The 18,785-nt window shown below is 41.9% G+C and overlaps 3 protein-coding genes across 3 annotated transcripts; 1 reads left to right on the top strand and 2 right to left on the bottom strand.

Moving 5' to 3' along the window:
• Window positions 1–1,172: 1,172 nt before the first annotated feature.
• Window positions 1,173–2,475, top strand: LOC311502180 (trafficking regulator of GLUT4 1-like; the record flags this gene model as incomplete). The annotated part of the gene is made up of 3 exons (XM_084564307.1): window positions 1,173–2,052; window positions 2,222–2,348; window positions 2,456–2,475. The coding sequence occupies exons 1-3, from the start codon at window positions 1,651–1,653 to the stop codon at window positions 2,473–2,475; spliced, it is 549 nt and encodes a 182-aa protein (XP_084420433.1). The 5' UTR covers window positions 1,173–1,650.
• A 623-nt stretch (window positions 2,476–3,098) lies between these two features.
• On the bottom strand, window positions 3,099–12,894 carry LOC311502537 (Golgi SNAP receptor complex member 1-like; the record flags this gene model as incomplete). The annotated part of the gene is made up of 9 exons (XM_084564810.1): window positions 3,099–3,801; window positions 4,054–4,136; window positions 4,376–4,405; window positions 8,873–8,947; window positions 10,642–10,733; window positions 11,068–11,175; window positions 11,416–11,491; window positions 11,746–11,863; window positions 12,852–12,894. 9 exons carry the CDS (start codon window positions 12,892–12,894, stop codon window positions 3,677–3,679), a joined length of 750 nt encoding a protein of 249 aa, XP_084420936.1. The 3' UTR covers window positions 3,099–3,676.
• A 1,400-nt stretch (window positions 12,895–14,294) lies between these two features.
• LOC311502350 (beta-crystallin A1-like) lies at window positions 14,295–15,995 on the bottom strand. Its single transcript, XM_084564534.1, has 5 exons — window positions 15,948–15,995; window positions 15,706–15,824; window positions 15,434–15,575; window positions 15,206–15,348; window positions 14,295–15,021 (listed from the first exon to the last, which is right to left on the bottom strand). Exons 1-5 carry the CDS (start codon window positions 15,984–15,986, stop codon window positions 14,874–14,876), a joined length of 591 nt encoding a protein of 196 aa, XP_084420660.1. The 5' UTR covers window positions 15,987–15,995; the 3' UTR covers window positions 14,295–14,873.
• Between the last annotated feature and the right edge of the window lie 2,790 nt (window positions 15,996–18,785).

The raw sequence follows: 18,785 nt of genomic DNA, 5'->3' as shown, positions 1-18,785 counted from the left end.
TTTAATAATACAATATATGATATAAAACTGTTTTTCTGCACGATGACAACTTGTGATGCTTCTATGTTTACTTTGCTAACAACTTAAGGGACATTTCCAGTGCAGGATCTTTCCTTTCAGCGTACACAGAGCACCTTCTTGTTCATGCGATCATCCATTCAACAAATGACAAGACAGCAGTGCAGCACAGGGTGGAGACACAGTGGGAGCTTCAGTTGATCTCCTAAGATTGTCATTACAGTAATTAATTTACTCAGAATGATAAAAATTCATCATCAGTTATGAGTTCAGGATGCTGACAGAAAGACTGCAGTAACTCTTTACAATTATAATGGAATCTCACGACTTTCATGGACAACACCAACAGGGCCACAGTGGGTTTCACACACTGACTCGCCAAACCTGCACGGATGATGTAGCCTGATCTGATGGAAGCATATTCCTGCTGAAGCTGCAGATGGTACACACAATTTAGCATCAGCAGCATGAATCCATGGACCCATTTAATACTAGTCCACCTGGTTCGGGGCATAATAAAGTGGTTTCTTGGCACATTCTTAACACCAAACAGTTGTATGTCACAGTCTATGAAATGAGTATTGCTGTCAATATGGCAAAACTACTATCATCTTATAGGTACTTGGAGCAAGATGATGTCTTAAACTGGTTTTATGGACACAGCAAAGAGTTATGTGGGCCTCTCCCCACTCACACAGAGCCACTAGAATACTTTTTAGGATGTGGTTTCGGAACATGAATGTGCAGTCGATTAATCTCCAGAAAGTATGTGATGCAGTCAAATTAACATGAGGGAGAATCTCAAAGGGCATTTTACAATATCATGTGGATTTATGACACCAAATAGTATGCTGGTCTACATTAAGTGCTTGGTGTGTGTGTGCAATACCATTACTTTTGCTTAAATAAAGAATTTTCTGTAGAGTTATTTTATGTACTGGTTGTGTGCTTCTAATAATAACACGTTTAATTAACCAACAAACTCTGCTCATGGATTTCATTTTTATAAATAGTTTGGAAAAGCCAAATTTAGGAGAGCACCACGTCGAGCTTGACTGACATTGAGGCTCCTGATAAACTTTGATATGGCAGAATAAAACTTTGCTTCTCCATCCCTCCCTCTCTCTCGCACACCCTGCACCCGGCGTCCTATATGCTGATCCAGCTCCGGCCCCCGCGCGTAAATGGAAAGCTTTTACGCACCGCGCGTGTTCACTCAAAAGAGGTTTAATCGTTCTTTTTGCATTGTCACACTCGTTGCCTGTTGACTAAGTACGCCTCGGGCACTGGTGATGCGCTGTGAAGATGTAAGGGATGCGGTAATACCTCACTACATAATCCAGGGAGGTGGGGGGTAAGAGGCAAGGCGTGCGTCCGGACGCTCCCCGCCAACTAAACGCGAGAGAGGCTCAGACATCAATAACATCTCGCTCATCAATAAGAAATTTTGATGGAGACTGCTTAATTAAATAGTTTGCATTGACGGTATTACGTTCCCTGAATTTATAATATTTAATCTGATGACCCCCAACGGAGAACATCTGAGGGAAGACTCTTCAGCATCTCCATCCACACGAAAGCGGTTCGGCGAGTCAACCAATACGACTTGGAGATAATTCTTATCTTTCAGTGATGGCTATCAACACTGATGCTGCCTTTGGGAAAAGCGCCCTTGGCGAGAGGGAAGCTTCCAACCCGACCGACTTCCTGGACACGGAGAAGCTGCTGAGCACCGCGACCACCGAGCCCAGCGGCGAGAGCAACGTCAAACCATCCGACTCCTTCAGCCTCAACATCAGAGGGAGTGTCCGGTCCTTGGACGCGGAACAGAACGGACACAGATCGCCGCTGAAGTCGGGCTCCGTTGGGCAGCTGCCGCCCCCACCCAAGTCCTTGTCCCGGCTCAGCCTGGGCCCGCTGCCCTCCCCGGTCCCACCCGGGTCAGAACCCCCGAGCTACCTCTGGCTCGCAGTGCTGTCCTGTTTCTGCCCCGCCGTGCCGCTCAACATATGTGCGTTGTGGTATGCGAATGTGGTGAGTGCTACGTTTATTTACACTTTCTTCATAAATAGTTTGCTTCAGATAATTGAGTATTTTCTGAAGAGAGATTTAATCCCCACCCCGCCCAAAAAATGTTTATAGTATAGTGCCTTGAAATACTTAATGGCTAAGGATCTCCTTATTTCTCATCTTTTTCCCTTAGTCGAGGACTGTTCTCCAAACAGGAGATATTGAAGGAGCGAGGAAGTATGGGCGTCTTACTATGCTGCTCAGCAGTCTGGCAATAATGCTGGGTGTGGCTGTAATCATCTTCCTGGTGGTTACATTAGGTATGTAAAAAAAAAAAAAAAAAGACAATAATCAAACGGAAGCATGCACAAGTGTCAGTGTGACAGTATGATGCAGTGTGTCTTAATCTCTCTCCTGTGTGTCTTAGAAGTTCAAAAGAAAAACTGAACTGGGGGATAGAAGGAGTCTCCTTTAAGTTCATCTGATCTCAAATTTGCACAGAAGAGAAGAGGATGATGGATGTCATTTTGAGGATGAAAAAGCACAAAGTTGGAAACAAGCTGAAAAGACTCTGACATAACCTATTGTTTTTTCTGTTATGGACTTAAAAAAAAAAAAAAAAAAAAGAACAAGAACAAGAAGAAGAAGGCGCTGGTTGTTTATCTGTTTCAACACATATGCCCAGTAAACCCCACAAACTCAGGAACCAGGAAGGATTGAACGTGAAGGCTGCACACTGTTATTGTGTGGGACTGTCTGTCAGCACACTGCGTGGAGAAAGTGCAACTACTCATAGTCCAAACTAGCGGTGCACTGAGGTACACAACGATAATTGGATCAACTGCATCATCATAACTTGTACATGTTTGTGCTGGGACAAAAACGAAAGGCCTCAGTGCACCTCTAGTCTGTAACACCGTCGCCACTGCCTGCCCTGTTTCCCTTAATATCTCCAACAAAGTACGGATTCTTTTCTGTTCAACTCTGGACTTTAGTGGCTGTGGGAAGACGTATAAGCTGTTTTCATACGTTGTTTACATAAAAAACATGTGTATCTGTCACGACAAAGCCTTTCTGCCGTCATAGTGTGATATGTTGCTTCTCGTGCTGACATGATAAACGGATTCCTGTTTGGACGACACTGAACAGCGTGGATCTCTAAACCTCATTATGTTTACAATATACTGATATGAACGGGGCTGTTCCCCTCCTTGTATGCACCGATGTTGGCACTCTGATGTTCATGTTTATACATTTATAGTGTATGAATGGTTTCCTGTGCCATAGTTCTGCATGTATGAAATAAACTTGAATGAGCATGACCAACTGGAACGTGAGCTCATCACCTTTATTTAAGAAAGTCGGACGTCATCGGCAGCACGGTGAAAAATATTACTCCGTGCAGTTATAAAGAGTTAAAATTACAACAGGGTACAAGCAGAAATTTACAGATTTCCAGATGGAAATGTTATTGTGACATCAAAAAATAAATAAACTCCTTTGATTTTAGTTAAGACTTTTTAAATTGTGATAGTTAAAGTCCCTTTTCAACAGTTGTTTTAGGGAGAGTCCGCAACAACTGCGGTAAGAGCAAAGAGCAGAGTACGAAAGCAAAGAAATGTCAGTCTTCTGTTACACGAGCAGTGGATCAGTGGAAAGTGTAGAGCAACAGGAGTATGGTGCAGACGCCAATCACCCCACCTAGTATTAAAGAGTCCCGCCTCTTGCGCAAATTGATTTTCTGGATGAGACTGTTGATGGCAGGGAAACGATCTGAGGGGCGGGAGAAAAGCGTGGTGAAGGAAAATAATTAAGATCCAAGTTGGGCTTCCCTTTCTTTGCAGTAAGTAAGAGAGACGGAAAGCTGCAGGAAAAAATGCATCAGCAGGGCTCCTAACATGACCAATAAATAAATAAAATAAATGGAGGCTAATAGCGTGCAAACATACCGACTGTGCTAAGATGCAAATTTAATTTCAACAATGCGGCTGAGAGCACGAAGAGAAACAGGCGATAAAAGGATACTGGCTAAAGTTGTGACCCTGGTTTGAATGGACTTCAACATCCCACGCTGAAATGTGATGTTCTCTTTGGTAGCCATGGCGATACTGGAAGGAGACAAGCCATGAGGGATTAGACAAGAGGCATAAAGCTGCAGCATCGCTTTGAGGCTGGCTTCAGCTGATAAGCTAAAAAAGCCCGAGAGGTGGCAACGGCCTGTTTTAATACGACTGAGCGTCGTGTTTGCTTATGGTGTGTGTGTGTGTGTCAAGAGCGTGTCTGTGTCGAGTGAGTGAGCGAGTGTAAATGGAGAGAGGATGAGAGCGAGTGGAGCAATAAAGCTTACCTGATTGCATTGTCAATAAGACTATCTGAGCTGTGAAATGGAAAGAAAGAAAACAGACAAATGTGAGATCAAGTCAACATCTAGTGTAAAGACACACACACACTTCCTAACGGGGATAGTCTCAATCATAGCGTGTCGTGAAATGAAAACGATACAACAGGACAAAGAGGAGAGCTAGTGCCATGAAACCACACGGGCTGCTGGGTCTATTATCGTAAGAGAAGCACTTCCTCCGATTCCTGCGAGAGACGAGAAAGTGCTGGTTAATGGAGGATATCTGGGAAAGTCGATTAACGTCAATTAATGTAATATATCTGCATATGGACGTATACGTTTTAGGACCTAATCACTTTTTTATTTTTTTTATTTTTTTTTGCTTTAGGTTGCAAAACAGGCGTACTATAGATGGACAAGTCTGAGCCTGCTGAACGCACACTCGGATGAGGTTTCTGAGATGAGTGACGGAGAGAAAAAAAATTAAGCGCTCGGTTCTGGGCTGAGCAGAGCTTATAAAGGCAGCTGCGTGCATCCTGTCCGGCTCCACTGGAGACCAAAAATCAATACTGTGCTTTATACTTCCTCCATCTATCCGTCCACCTCTCCCACTATCTATCCACCGCCTGTCATCGGCTTTTTCTGTCCACAGGCGATGCAGCTTCTTGCCGTTTTTGCACGACACCTACTTTTGTTTCCTCACTTACTCCTGGAGCTGCTTTTGACTTCACATCAAGATTATGAACTGTAGCACGGTATATACTAGAGTCGAAACAATTTAAGTTATTAATTTTTGTGATCAGCTGGAGCCACCACGCTGACCTTCCTTAGAATCATATGGGCGACAACGTGGAGACGTCATAGATCCCATAATTCAGTCCCATCCCCTGTTGTCTGTCTCCACCACCTCTACACACTAAACATTAAACTATGAGCACAAAGAAAATACACACAAAGAAAAAAACACATTTCTTAATCTTAGCTGCAAAGATGCTCAAGACAAGGTCTCAAGTTCTGCACGTCTGTTAAAAACAGTCTCCATTAAGACCTGGAAAGGCTAATTGATGATTCAGTAAAACATTAAGTGTAGTGGGGATACATCGATCAGGCATAACATTATGTCCACCTTCCGTGTAGGTCTCCCTTGTGCCTCCAAAACACTTCTGACTCATCAGAGAATGGACATGGGTCTTCTAAGGGTGTCCTTTAGTGTCTGGCAACACGGCGTGGTTACTGGGGGACCTTTGGGTCCTATTGGTTGAGGGGAGGGGCCTCTGTGGATCATCCCACAGATACTTGATCAGTTTGGGATCTAGTGAATTTGGAGGCCAGGTCAACACCTTGTGCTGTTCTTCATGTTTTTCTGAGTTGTTCCTAAACTGTTTTTGTGTGTGTGTGTCAGGCTGCATCCTGCTGGGGACGTCTGCTGCCATCAAGGAGTGTCATTGCTATGGGGTGGGGGTGTCTGGTCTGGTCTAGGTGGGTGCTACATGTCTAAGTAACATCAGACATGAATGCCAGGTCATTTACTTCTAATGTCAGTGGTTTTAATGTTGTGGCTGATCGGTGTGAATCCTGTTACATCTAATATACTACTACAGCATGTTGAGATGACAGTCACCCTTCCCGTGTCAGAGTTTTAAGTTTAACTTTGCCACAGAAGGATCAATCTAAAGGAATCACAGCTGATTAGTTTGTGCCTAGTTAAGCTTATGGTTGTTTACAGTTAGCAGCAGCAGAGCTGTGTGTCTTCTTTAGACTAAACATAAATCATCCGTCGGAGCTGTGGACAGATGATGAGACCTCACAGAAGCTCTGTGTTCAGATTTGAGCCTGCAGTTTGCTGAACATACAGATCAATGGCAGAGAAAAGTGAGAAAAGCTGCAGAAACTATTTGAGAAGCGCGTATGGACATTTTAGCGGCACTTAGGCAGGATTTCTAGAGCTTCAGCTGTAATGTGATGAAATAAATGTCTCATATTCACACCATATACTAATCTGATTTGTCCATCTGATGTTATGATTTAGTACTATCATCATAATTCACCACAGATGCCATGTTCTACACAACCATGCGCTGATTTGTTAAAATAAAATGAGCCGTAACATTTCAAGATGAACAGTGATCAGGCCTGACCCGTCGGGGCATGGGCACCTCTGCATACTGTGAAGGTGTACTGTGGTATCTGACACCGAGACGTTAGAAGATCCTTTACACTGTGAGTTTGGGTCTCCGTGGATTGGACCCGTTCATGAGCACGTCCCACAGATACTCGACTGGACAGAGATCTGGGGAATTTGGAGGCAAAGTCAACACCTTGAACTCGTTGTTGTGTTCTTCAAATCACTCCTGAAGCATTTTTGCTTGGTGGTAAAGTGAATTATCCTGTTGAAAGAGGCCACTGCCATGTGTTATGGCTTTAAATGGCAAGATCTTCTCTTTGTCTTCTCCCGCTTATCCGGGTCCGGGTCGCGGGGGCAGCAGCTTCAGCAGGGAAGCCCAGACAGCCCTCTCCCCAGCCACTTCAGCCAGCTCCTCTGGAGGAACCCCCCAGGCGTTCCTGGGTCGGCCCCGAGGTCTCCTTCCGGTGGGACATGCCCGAAACACCTCTCTCGGGAGGCAACCTTACCAGATGCCCTAGCCACCTCAACTGACTCCTCTCGACGTGGAGGAGCAGCAGTTCTACTCTGAGCTCCTCCCGTATGTCCGAGCTCCTTACCCTGAGCCCGGCCTGGCAAGATAATTTCTTGATTTAATTTTCTTGTCAGGTTCATCTGTCTACATTTCACATCGGTGCTCAGAATAAGTTCAGTGTGGAGGTCAGTTGAAAACCTTTCCATTACATATTTCTTCTAGAGTCTTGTGACATTGTTTCTCTGTCGTCTTCTTCACGTGACTGCTGTTTGCTCCTCCACAGGTCATGCTAGAGAAAATGTTAAACTCAGCAACATGCATCGAGGAAAGGAATGCCTACACTGTGAGAGGTGGGTCCTCTTTGTCATATAGCAGGCAAAAAAAAAAGTGGGCGTTTAATTTCTGATTCATGCTGAGCTATCACTGCAGCACATATCTGAGCGTGATTAACCGCTTTCAATTTCTCTTTTTCCTGGTGTTTCTACGGGATGAATCCCAGCCAAGTCTAATGAGAAATGTCTCCGTTAGTAACTCCCCACTCAGGATCAATTGGTTCAGGGAACTGCATAAACATTAGCTGAGGGAAGAGGACAGATTGGAGGTTCCCTCGTATTGGATGTGCGTGTTTATTTCCTATAACTGCATCAGTATCCGTCAACGAGCTCTATGCTGCTCTTTATTATTTCTCCACCTCTTTTCGTCTCTTAGGAAGGGATCACCAACCTCTGAGCTAAAAATATTTTTAAAAATTACACGATAAATAAACAAAAATAGTCAAGATGTAGCATAAAAAGCACTGGAAACGTGGGAAAACATACAATCTGTACAGGCTATAAGTAGGACGTACAGAAATGACTAAGAGGAACCCACCACCTAAGTGTACCAGTGATGATCGAAGGCTGAGACACAGTCCAATAAAACCAGAGCTGAGATGTCCACACGGTCGTCTTGAACGGCGTCTGTGTGAATAGCCTGGCTGAAATGTTTCAGAAACACAGCTGACTTCTACATTTTTAATGAACTGAGAGGCGAGTGAATGACGATTAGCCGATACTTCGGGAATCAGGGAATCTCTGGGAAATCTGTTACTTCAAGACGTATCACCACTTCAGGATTGCTGCAGGCCGAGCACATCCCCATGGCAATGACAAGGGGGTGTTCATTGCACGCTGGGGCCATATGTTCCCCAGATAAGCAACGCACGCAACCCCAGCGGGACACCCATCCCGCTGGGGACGTGGTGTCCCTACACAGTCCCATACAAAACAAACTGATGTTTTGAAACCTTTCTATCGAACCCAGCATTAACTTTAAAACATCCTGGTTGCTTTAGCGAACTTTGGTGAAAAGTACAGTTCAGTGACTCAGATAAATAGAACTGGACTTAATATGAAAATACTCACAAATAAAAGACTAGATTAAGGCTGAAAGCACTTGATTGTGACACAGACTAAAAGCATAATTGTTCTCCTCCTTTATCCAGTTTTTGTTTTAATGACTAAGCAGATCTTCCATGACCTGTTAATGTTGAAACCATTACTACATCAGATATCTTGATTTACTTCTTCTCTTCTATGTAAATCAAGTAAGTCAAGATCAAGACACACACTGTCTGCCACAGGGACATGTGTTAAACACCATGTGCAGTACACCCGCACCTACTTATGTGCACATAAATACATATAGTCTATCCTGATTCACATCAACCTAACAAATGTAAAGCGAACCGACACGAGAAACTAGTTTTGGAGCAAAAGCTATATGACATGTCACTGAGGTAAGAATTCACATTCATTCATTCACGGCAGTAAACAGGGAAGAATCTTAATTATTTTAATATTAATTTCTTTTTAAAGAGATCTCTTACTTTCTTAGATGTTCATGCTCCTTCAGGAAGAGCTCGGTCCTCCTGTTATTGACCCCTGAGCCGCTCTTGTAGGACCTGAGTAAGAAAGAGAAGCGTTAAATGATGTGGAAGTGGGCTGCACGGAGCAAACAGAAACCCCCTGTTTTGTCCCTGCTTTTGGATAAATAAAGGATCTTATCGTATCTTATAAAGGATTATTTTAGAGACCACAGAGGGTCAGGCATGTAATGTGGCGTAAAAGCGAGAAAAGTTCCCTGGCTAGAGTTGAACCAATCTGTCAATCTGTTAGGCACTAAAAGAGGAGACAGATATCACCACAGTCTGTTAGATTTGGGCTAAAAGACGACACCACCGTCAAAAACAAGTTTGACACAAGTCTTTGCTTCAGCGGGCGCTTCACTCCCTCCAATTAACCGATGCCTGGATGCTGATTATGTACTTCCTGCGTTAAGGCTTTTAAGTGATTAGCTCTGCTTAACCCAAAGCACCGAGTACCATCTCTTATTTACACCATCCCCTCTCTATCTGGACTCAGTCATCAATTCAGCTCATAATCCATTATCTGTTATCTCCCTTCACTGTTTCTCCACACCTTTCATCACTATGGGAGCAATTAAAAATAAATCTCGTCTTTTTTTGTAATCACTCTGCCATCACAGACAGGAGCAGACGACTGTCTGGCTGTCTTTTGCTCACGTTATCCGCCTAAAGCATTTCTTTGTATCATGCAGGCCAGATGTAACCACTCTCCCTCAGCTATGCCTGAATGAAAGCCTTGTGGTTTGATTTACTGTAGAAGGCACTTAGGGAAGATATCCCCAGAGGAAGAGAGAGCTACAGGCAGAGAGAGAGAGAAAACGAGAGAAGGAGGGGGATAGACTAATAAGAGGTGGTACCTCATATTAGAGGATGAAACATGATAGCGGGAATGGAGAGGATCAAAGGGTGGGGGAACCCAGAAAATAACTAGACATGTCTGCCTCCTGCTGGTTAAGAACGACAGCGCAAAAACCCACAGAGGAGGAGGAGGGGAAAATAAGCGAGGAAGAATCTAGCATCTATCTGTATCTACAAGAGAAGGGAGAGAAGGAATTCAGGAAGGAAACCTAATAAAAAAGGCATTTCTTAAGTCTTTCAGTTTGAAAACTTATGAAGGTACCAATTTTTCAAATAAATAAACAAAAACAAAGAATACCACATCATAATCATAATAACATCATAATAATGTCCAGGAAATGTCTTGAAGATATATTCTTTTCCAAGGTTTCATTACAGTATGTGATTTTATCCAACACATATACTGCATTAATAGTTAAACTAATGAGTTAACTGCTCAAAAGTATTTGAGTATTTGCATCACCTTGTGCTCTGCTAACTTGCAATGGACCACAATAAATAAATAAATAAATAAATATATGTATATAAAAAACAATACCTGGATACACTTCCTATTGCCTTTTAACCCAACCTGACAATCAGTGCTGAAACAAAACCAAATAAATCTGGCCAAGACTAAATGTTAAATTACAAGTGAAATTCTACAGCTGGATAATGAAATTAACCGACTATAAGAATTAAATCAGACTCGAGCTTTTACAAACAGACTTGGATAATTCTCTGCAAATTTTCATACCCGAAAATGGCAGCCTGGACTACATTTGAACTTTGCTTGATTAATCCAGACAATAATAGTTCCTTAAAGATCGTCACCGTGTTGTTTTTGCTTTGAAAATGTCTTTTACAGTCTAGAGATATCTGAAAGTACTCACTCAATGTCTCTGTGAACGGAACCCAGAAGATCTTCTCGCTCTCGCAGGCTGAAGAAGTTGCTTTTGGTTTTGTGGAACTCATGAGTGTAGTCCTACAAAAGAAAACATTATAAACTCGGGCAGAAATGATAATGACAGAATACAACTGCAACTTACAGTTTTGTCCATATATGTTTTGACACTGACACATATCTGAAGACGTTACAGTTAAATTACGACAGCGTGTTTAAAGGTCAGACTCCCAGCATGAATTTGAGGGTATTCACATTCAAACTGAGGTAAAGGTGAAGGAATTACAGTTATTTTTATACCCAGTACCCAGGTGTCAATGGCACAAATGATGGCAAAAACATGTATCGACCTAATTGTACATGTGAAGCAGAAACACTTTTATGAATTAGAAAACAATGAAATAAAGCGAAATACCTGTAAAATGTCTCTGTGTCTCTGTAAGGTGTGCATCAATGCTGCATTATGTGACGAAGCTCCAGGGGTGTTCGTGTATTCTGCCATTTTGTCATTGACCGCTGTAAGCTGTCAAAAAAAAGAATTAAGTTAATATCAAGTAGCAAGGAATGAGGGTTCAGTACCAGACTACAAAGATAAACGTATTATGAAAATCATACTCTACAGTCTGTGCAGCATCAAACCAAATAGAGTTATTTCAACATATGAAAAGCCCAGACTCATCCAATCAGCTGCTACTGAAGGAAAACTTAAAAGCCCCTTCCTCTGTCCGTGTTAGTGACCCCATGTGTGTGACGTTCAACTTACGCTGGCCAAGAGCTGCTCCAGCTCAGTAGTCATGGCCACGAGCATATTGTCATGAGATGAGCCAAGAGAGTCAGACCTGAAGTAGGAAAGAAACAGAAAGGACGTCAACATTCAAGATACATTTTCACTCATGTCTGACAGAAATAAGAAAGTAGGTCAGTGCAAGTTTCAACATCAATTTCTATCTATAATTTAAAGATACTGGTTTGTTGGTCAAAAAAGCAATAAAATGATTTGTTAATTGTTAAAAATGTAAAATAAATGACTGAATTCCCAGGATTGTGAAAGTACAGAGATTTCATGTTAAAGTGAAATGCGTGTGCTGCTGACCTGCTGTCTCTTGTCCGCTGGTTGTGGTTGCTGCTGCTGTAGCTGGTGCAGAGCTTACTGAAGGAGACCAGCTTCAGGTCCAGCTCATTCTCCAGCTGCCTGGCCTGCTTACGTAAATCTGAGAGAAGAAACAGAGAAACGCTCAGGGCAAACACCTCAGGATACAGACTGACATTCAATGTCAAGGCCAAAAATAAATACTGGAAACCAGGCAAAGGGGAAACAAACAAGCTAGAAAGAAACTTGTGGCTTCAATATGGCACCGACAGCAAACAACAAACAATCTGCCAGGTCATAAAATTAAACCATTTTGGCAGCAGTGTTGTTGCAGATGTGTAAAGTTTAGAAGCTATAAATCAGGAGTTATCAGACAATTAAAAAATGAGATATTTTATGAGATATTATTATGTCATGCACTTAACTATTGGCTGCTCACACACACTTACAGGACACCCCAGATTCATACATTTAAATGGTTATACCATCACTGTCTACAATAAACTTTAGTACAGAAGTATGTTCACGTACATCTGAATAGTTCACACTAACATTAGATCAGTACAATATGTACATTAGAGAATATTAAAGAAAAAATATATATAGTAGGAAACTTACTTTCCACTTCAGCAAAATAAAAATAAATAAATTCACTGTCTGTTAGGCACTACAACATGAAATATTATGTTTTATAATGAGAAACCTCAACAATGAATCTCAGTCGGTGTCAACATCAGACTAATGTTTGTGTTTAACTTCTAAAGCTTAGATTTTTTTTCGATTTTTCCAGCCAAACAAGTCGAAGAGGGTAAAGTAGAAATGTTAAAAACACTTTGGCAGTATAAGAGTGAGCTATAAGGAAAACACCGAGAGATTTAATATCCGTCCAATAACTTTTCAACTTCGGCTTCAAGGGCCAACAAGCTAACAGGTTAGCTAACAGGTTAGCTTGGACAGGTTAGCTTCAAATCAGCAACAGGCATTTATAAAGTTCCTAAACGTAACGAACTACAAACCCCTTTAAGTGTGGTTACCCCGAATCGACAAATGCCGATAGAAAACACACACGCTGTCAGACGTTTTAAATTAGATGCTTGAACATTATTTACCTTCCCAGTAGTTGCCGCTGGTTGCCATGTTTGTTGTTGACATGTCATCATCAGCCGTCAAGCAGGAACAACTGTCGCGCTTGTGTTTTCACACACAGCGGCCTCTAGCGGTTTCCAAAGAGTCAAATCAAAAACAATACAAATCTGCATTTTTTTTTAAAAAAACAGGTGCAACAAACCTTATTAATAATAAAATAACACACAAAAACACAATACAAATAAGACGTAGTGTAAATATTAGACCTCTGCCCCCAGATCTCAATGAAATGACCAGGTGCACAGCCATGAAGTGCTTTAAAAGTAATCAGTAAGATCCTGAAATTAATTCTAAAACTTATTGGGAGCCAGTGGAGACTTGCTAAAACCAGAGTGATATTGTCCCTTTTCCTGGTTCTGGTTAAATCTCTGGATTTCAGTGAACCATTTATGTGAAAGAAGAAAAAAACACTATTTACTATGCATACTGTATTTTCTTTTTGAAGGTCTTTTGTCAATATTTTGTCTACAATACACTCAGTAAATCTGGCCTAATAGCCACTTAATTAAAATTGTAAAAGTGTAAAATGTGATGTGAATGAATATGAAGAATTTTAATCTTTATCCTCCATTAATTATGACCCCTCAGATTTATGGCGACCTCTTGGGGGTCAGAACCCGAAATGATGATTTACTGAAAAAGTACTGAATGCATTTAAAGTAATTAAAACTATGTAAACTTACCTCCAACAACTTTAAAAAGCTGATCACTCGTGGACAACAATATAAATGAAAGTGTGGTGACAATACTTATTTAGTTTTATGTAGGGTTTTTACAGCAGAACTTTCCATTTCCAGTTGTGTGTAGTTCATGTTACAATAACACAGGAAATACACTGAACTTTTCTGCTCATATTGAAGTGGAACAAGTGGTAATATGTTTATATTAAATTTGAGTCTACAGCCTGCACTACCCTGTCACTGATCTCAGTTCTCTGTCTAGTCAGTCATCTCTTTATTCTATTGCACCGTAATACAGTGACTAAAGACACACCAGAAAAACATTTTCTGAATCTTTTCAAAAGTAATTAAATTGAGAACTGTACACCTTTACTTTATGTTCTGTTTTAGTTTAGTCTGTTTTAGTGTTTTAGTAGTTAAAGTTTAATATTGAAGACACTATCACACAAACTGTAATAAGTCTGTCCTACCAAACACCTAGTTTTTGTTTGTTTGTTTGTTTGTTTGTTTTACGCTAAAATAAGATAATTTAATTGAGTTTAATGCACCATATTGATTTAAAAAATGACTGTGAATCCATACATTTCAAGCTAACGTATTTAATATCTTAAAATTAAGCTTTGTGAATTTGGACTGTGGGTGTTTTAAAGAAATTCATTCCTATCCATAGTTTGACTCTGTGTCCAAGGTATTCACCAATTAGTTTCATGTTTTTCGATGGTGGATTACTATCATTTGAAGGGTTTGCCGCTCAGTGTCAGTGCAGAAAAATAAAACACAGATGTGATTGAGGTACATGTCATGAATCTCTCTGTCTCTTTGCTCATTCTCTTTATTCATCGTCTTGAACATAGGCAGTCATGGATATCACAGTAACAGCAAGACTGGTTGATGTAGAAGACAATGACGATGATGATGATGATGATGATGATACCATCAGTGGTGGAGATGAAAAAGAGCAAAAACTCTGTGGTGTTTTCACCGTTCTGCAGCCAACCTCAGCAGATGAGGCCTCTCTTTCATATTGATTCAACTTTTTCTCTCAATTCTATCATTCCTATTTTCTGTCTTTCTTACATCTGTCCTTTCTGCTGTGATGTTTCCTTTAAAAAACAAAAGTGTCATGAACAACTGACACCAGTGAGCACCTGAAGTCCAGTCCTGGATCCCACTTTGAATAGCTGGACCAGCAGAGCTGGGGAGATGGAGCTTTTGGGAGAGAAGGGAGGAGAAGGAGGGATGGAAGTGCAGGAGGAGGGAGAAGAGGAGGAGGAGGTGAGGAGGAGTGAAGGACGTGCTCCCTTCTCAGTGCTGGATCCTCCTGATGGACTGAATCTGGGGAGTCTGGGAGTGGGAGCCGAACTCACGGTAACACTTGTACTCTCCTCCGCGACAGTCGCACTCCATGATGTACTGGTGGCCACGGTAGCCTGGGTACTGGTAGCACACAAAGCTGCAGAAATACATAAGAACATGCCAAATAAATAAACGCACTTAAACAATCAGGCAAACATAGTTAAAAGTAGTGATAAGCAGACAAATGTAGATCTCAAAGTGGATTCAAGTGAACTATTTCCAGTCAGTTGTTCAGTAAAGATTCAATTTATATTTATTAAAGATCATGATAAAGAACTTACGCTCCACACTGAACGTGCATGGATCCAACCTCGTTGTTCATCCATCCCATGCCCTGCAGAGAGGGGTAGTCATCACACAGCTCAAACTGACGACCCATCATGTTCTCCATCTCGAAGATGGTCATGCGGGACTCCTTGTGGTTCTGTGCAAAAGTAGAAGAAGGCGGTTAAAACAACTTGATATTAATGTCAACTTGAGACTGTTCTAGTGTCTTGTGTTAAACATACAGCACAGCAGATGGGCCTGAAGGAGATCATTCTCTCAATGCGGTAGGAGTTGCTGCCACTGTAGGCCTCAAAGCGAGGATAGTCTCCCTTCTCAAGGACGAACTGCTGGCCGCAGAAGCTGGAGTGCTCATAGCCCACCCAGCTGCAAGTCAGAAACCAAGAAGAAAATTAGGTCTTGAAAGTCTAACATTCTGGAGCAATGCTGCCCCAATTTAGTTTTTAAATCAGCTCTTGCGTTTCAAAAAATCAGGAGAGGCTCTTTGGATACGTACGCGCCACACTCGACCTTCAGGGAGCGGATGTTCTCCATACCGCACTCCATGATGTTCTGGCAGCAGGCGGTGAACTCCATACGCCTTCCCTGGAAGTACTCCTGGTCGTACACGGTGATCTGAAAAAGACAAAACAAAAAACAGGTGAGCATCAAACTTTATTACAAACAAAGCACTGCTGTGTTTAATCATGAATACAACTTCTTCCTGCTCCTTGTGCTCATTGGAGATGTGGTGTTTACCTTCCAAGGGCCCATGGGCATGGGGTTTGTCAGTGCCATGTTGTCCTCTTTTTCAGCAGTACCTGTGGGAAAATACACAGACAGTCAGGACAGGGATGGATGAAGATGCAGTTCTTTACTCTGTCTGCTACCCTGAACTACTTTACCCGCTACTCTCTGTTTACACTGTCACACAGTTATTACAAGAGGCTAAAGTGTAAGCCTCCTGTTTCTTTTTGTTGCTTTAATTTCCTTTTTAAATTGGACTCCCTCATTTGATGCTCCTCTGACTTCCCTCCAACTACTCAAGCTTAATGATATATTACACTGGAGGACCACACTGCATCATGTCTATAGATTGGGAAACTGTGCTGTACTGTCGACTAGTCTGACCTACCCAAACTGGTGAGCTGTGTGTCGCAGGGTTCCACTGAACGATCTGAAGAGACAGTGGTTTTGGGGGTATATATACACCCACGGGCGTCAGGGGCCAGGGTGTGGGGGGCAGGCACGCCAGGACTCGTGTCAGCACTTTGCTTTGGACTCCATTGTTTTGTTGTGCGAGCCACAGAGGGGTTAACACGCACAGACACACAGTGATTCATGCAAACACAAAGAAGGCACAGCTATACTGCAGCTATACACACGGCTATACTGTGGTGAATCGATATGTTGTAGGGAAAAAAACGGTCCAGTAAAGGCATACGTACACTGTTAATCAATGATTAATCAGCGGGTCAAAGTCATATCTTCTTTGAATGTCTCTGTTATTTGATTACATTTGACTAGTTTGTTAACATGGATGCAGGAAGTGGGGATGCAAAACATGATTGGACTTACACGCTGTTTCCTCTTTTTTTTTTTTTTGGGTTTTGTACGGTGATGTTTGTGGCGGGACCAGTGGTTTTTATCATTTGTTTGTTTTAATCGGTTCATGTGACACTGTTGCACGTAGTAAGTTTGCCGTCATTAGTATGAGCGCCATCGTTTTGTTTGTCAAGACCCAGATCAATTCTCTGTCTCCACCCTGTGCGGGATCCTTTGTAAACGCATCAACTTTAATCTGATTTTCCGGGTTTCGTGACGACTGGAAAAACTGGATCAATGACATTAATTTGGAAATCGATACGAGCTGATTTTTGTTTGTTTGTTTTTTGATGATGATGAAAAAAACATCTGCAATCCGAAGAGGTTGTAGTTGATCTAGTATAGTTTTTCTTTCACCAAAATGCAAAAGCCATCCATCAATAATCAATAATACTGTTTACTGCGCCTTTGTCCTGTTTACACTTGGCGCTCTTTATGTGAGTTATGAATGAAAGTACCTGTTGCTAATTTTGGAATATCTGCACACGTGAATTAATCAACAGTAAAGGTTAGCCGGGGGCGAGGGCACGGCACCAAATAGGAGGCTGCATTGGCAGGTCTGGCAGCGGTTTGGCATCGACTGGTGAGCTGTAATTGGTAGCTTCACTTTCAGAAGGCAGCGTGCTGTACGGTATTATTACACAGGGATAAACTTCCCACCAGTGCCCTAGAACTGAAGAAGCTACTCGGATGAAACGTCTTCTCAGAAAACGCTACATGTCCAGTTGCCTTGTTTAAACGCTTTTTTGGATTACACAGGGAGATTATTGTGATATAATAAAGACGAGCTGACCTCTTCGTTGCCCCTTTTCTGACAGATCTGTGCCATCTTAGGCCACAAACATATTTTTTTTTAAATACAAACATGTAATTTTGCCTCAGCATCTGATAAAGGTGTTTTTCCAACTGTTTGCTCTTTGTTGTGTCACTAAAGTTGGAGACAATGTTAGGGGAAAACAGTGCGAACAGCTGGTAACTGAACGTTCACCCTCCTCTCGCCTCTTGCTGCACTGAACAATAAACATTTAGGAATGGCTTACTGAGGTCAGCACATTGCCCAGACTGTGTGTGTGTGTGTGTGTGTGTGTGCGTGCGTGTGTGTGCTCATGTGCATGTCCATGTTATTTCCTGATTAAACTTTCAACAGAGCGAGAGAGAAACAGGGAGGTACGTGTACAAATGATATCGCAATAAGAGTATTTTTGAGATCATATTTCTGACCAACGTGGATTTATTCAGGTCTGAATGTGAGACGGGACGGGGCATATATGTCAGCGTGCGTGGGTGTGTGTGCATGTGTGTATTTCTGCTGATGAAAGCAGCAGCTCAGATGTGACAAAGGGACGAGCAAACTCAGCAGGCAGATATGAAGAGCCCACACTGACCATATAGCCGACTCTCAGTGCGTGCATACAGACGCATGAACTCCACAAAACCTCGGTTTCTTCTCTACAGGTTTTAATAGACACTAAAAACCGCCTGCAGTCAAACAGACACACGCGTAACAGATGCACAAATTGTACAAATCAATTAAGATATCTGTTTGAAAAAGGTTTTCCTTAAAACTGACATTTCCAATATGGGATTTAGCAGATAGGGATGAAACTGAATTCGCCTCAGTTGAACTTTGGTGCCTGTTCTATGACAAAGAAACTTCTAATGACGGCATAAACCAGCCGAAAGGATAAATTCTCGTCTTAACTCAACCAAATTAAATATTCAGGCTCAGCGGTAGCCATCAAAACAGCATAAAGAGAAAAATCCTTTTGATTTCTTACTCAGTTCATAAGACTATTCAATGTCAGTATTTGAATCTGGTTTTGCAGTAAGCACATGCTACCTCTAGGGTGCAACATTTCCACACAAACCCAGAGTTTCCAGGTCTATTGTTTCTCATTAATCGTCATTCAATGATTTTCCTCTGAGCCATGTGTGAAACACTGCTGCAGCTGAAAAAAGTCTTTATACACTGTGTTCAAAATCTCCATATAC

This window comes from Chelon labrosus (genome assembly GCF_963514085.1).
Source record: "Chelon labrosus genome assembly, chromosome: 17".
Lineage (NCBI taxonomy): Eukaryota > Metazoa > Chordata > Actinopteri > Mugiliformes > Mugilidae > Chelon > Chelon labrosus.
Note: the sequence above shows the minus strand (reverse complement) of the source record. Positions and strands in the feature narration are given on the sequence as shown.

Coding starts and splice junctions, on each gene's coding strand:
- LOC311502350 (XM_084564534.1), bottom strand. CDS start 15,986: ATGGCACTGACAAACCCCATGCCCATGGGCCCTTGGAAG. Junction 15,825..15,947: donor TGCCCATGGGCCCTTGGAAG/GTAAACACCACA, acceptor TGTCTTTTTCAG/ATCACCGTGTACGACCAGGA. Junction 15,576..15,705: donor CTGAAGGTCGAGTGTGGCGC/GTACGTATCCAA, acceptor TCTGACTTGCAG/CTGGGTGGGCTATGAGCACT.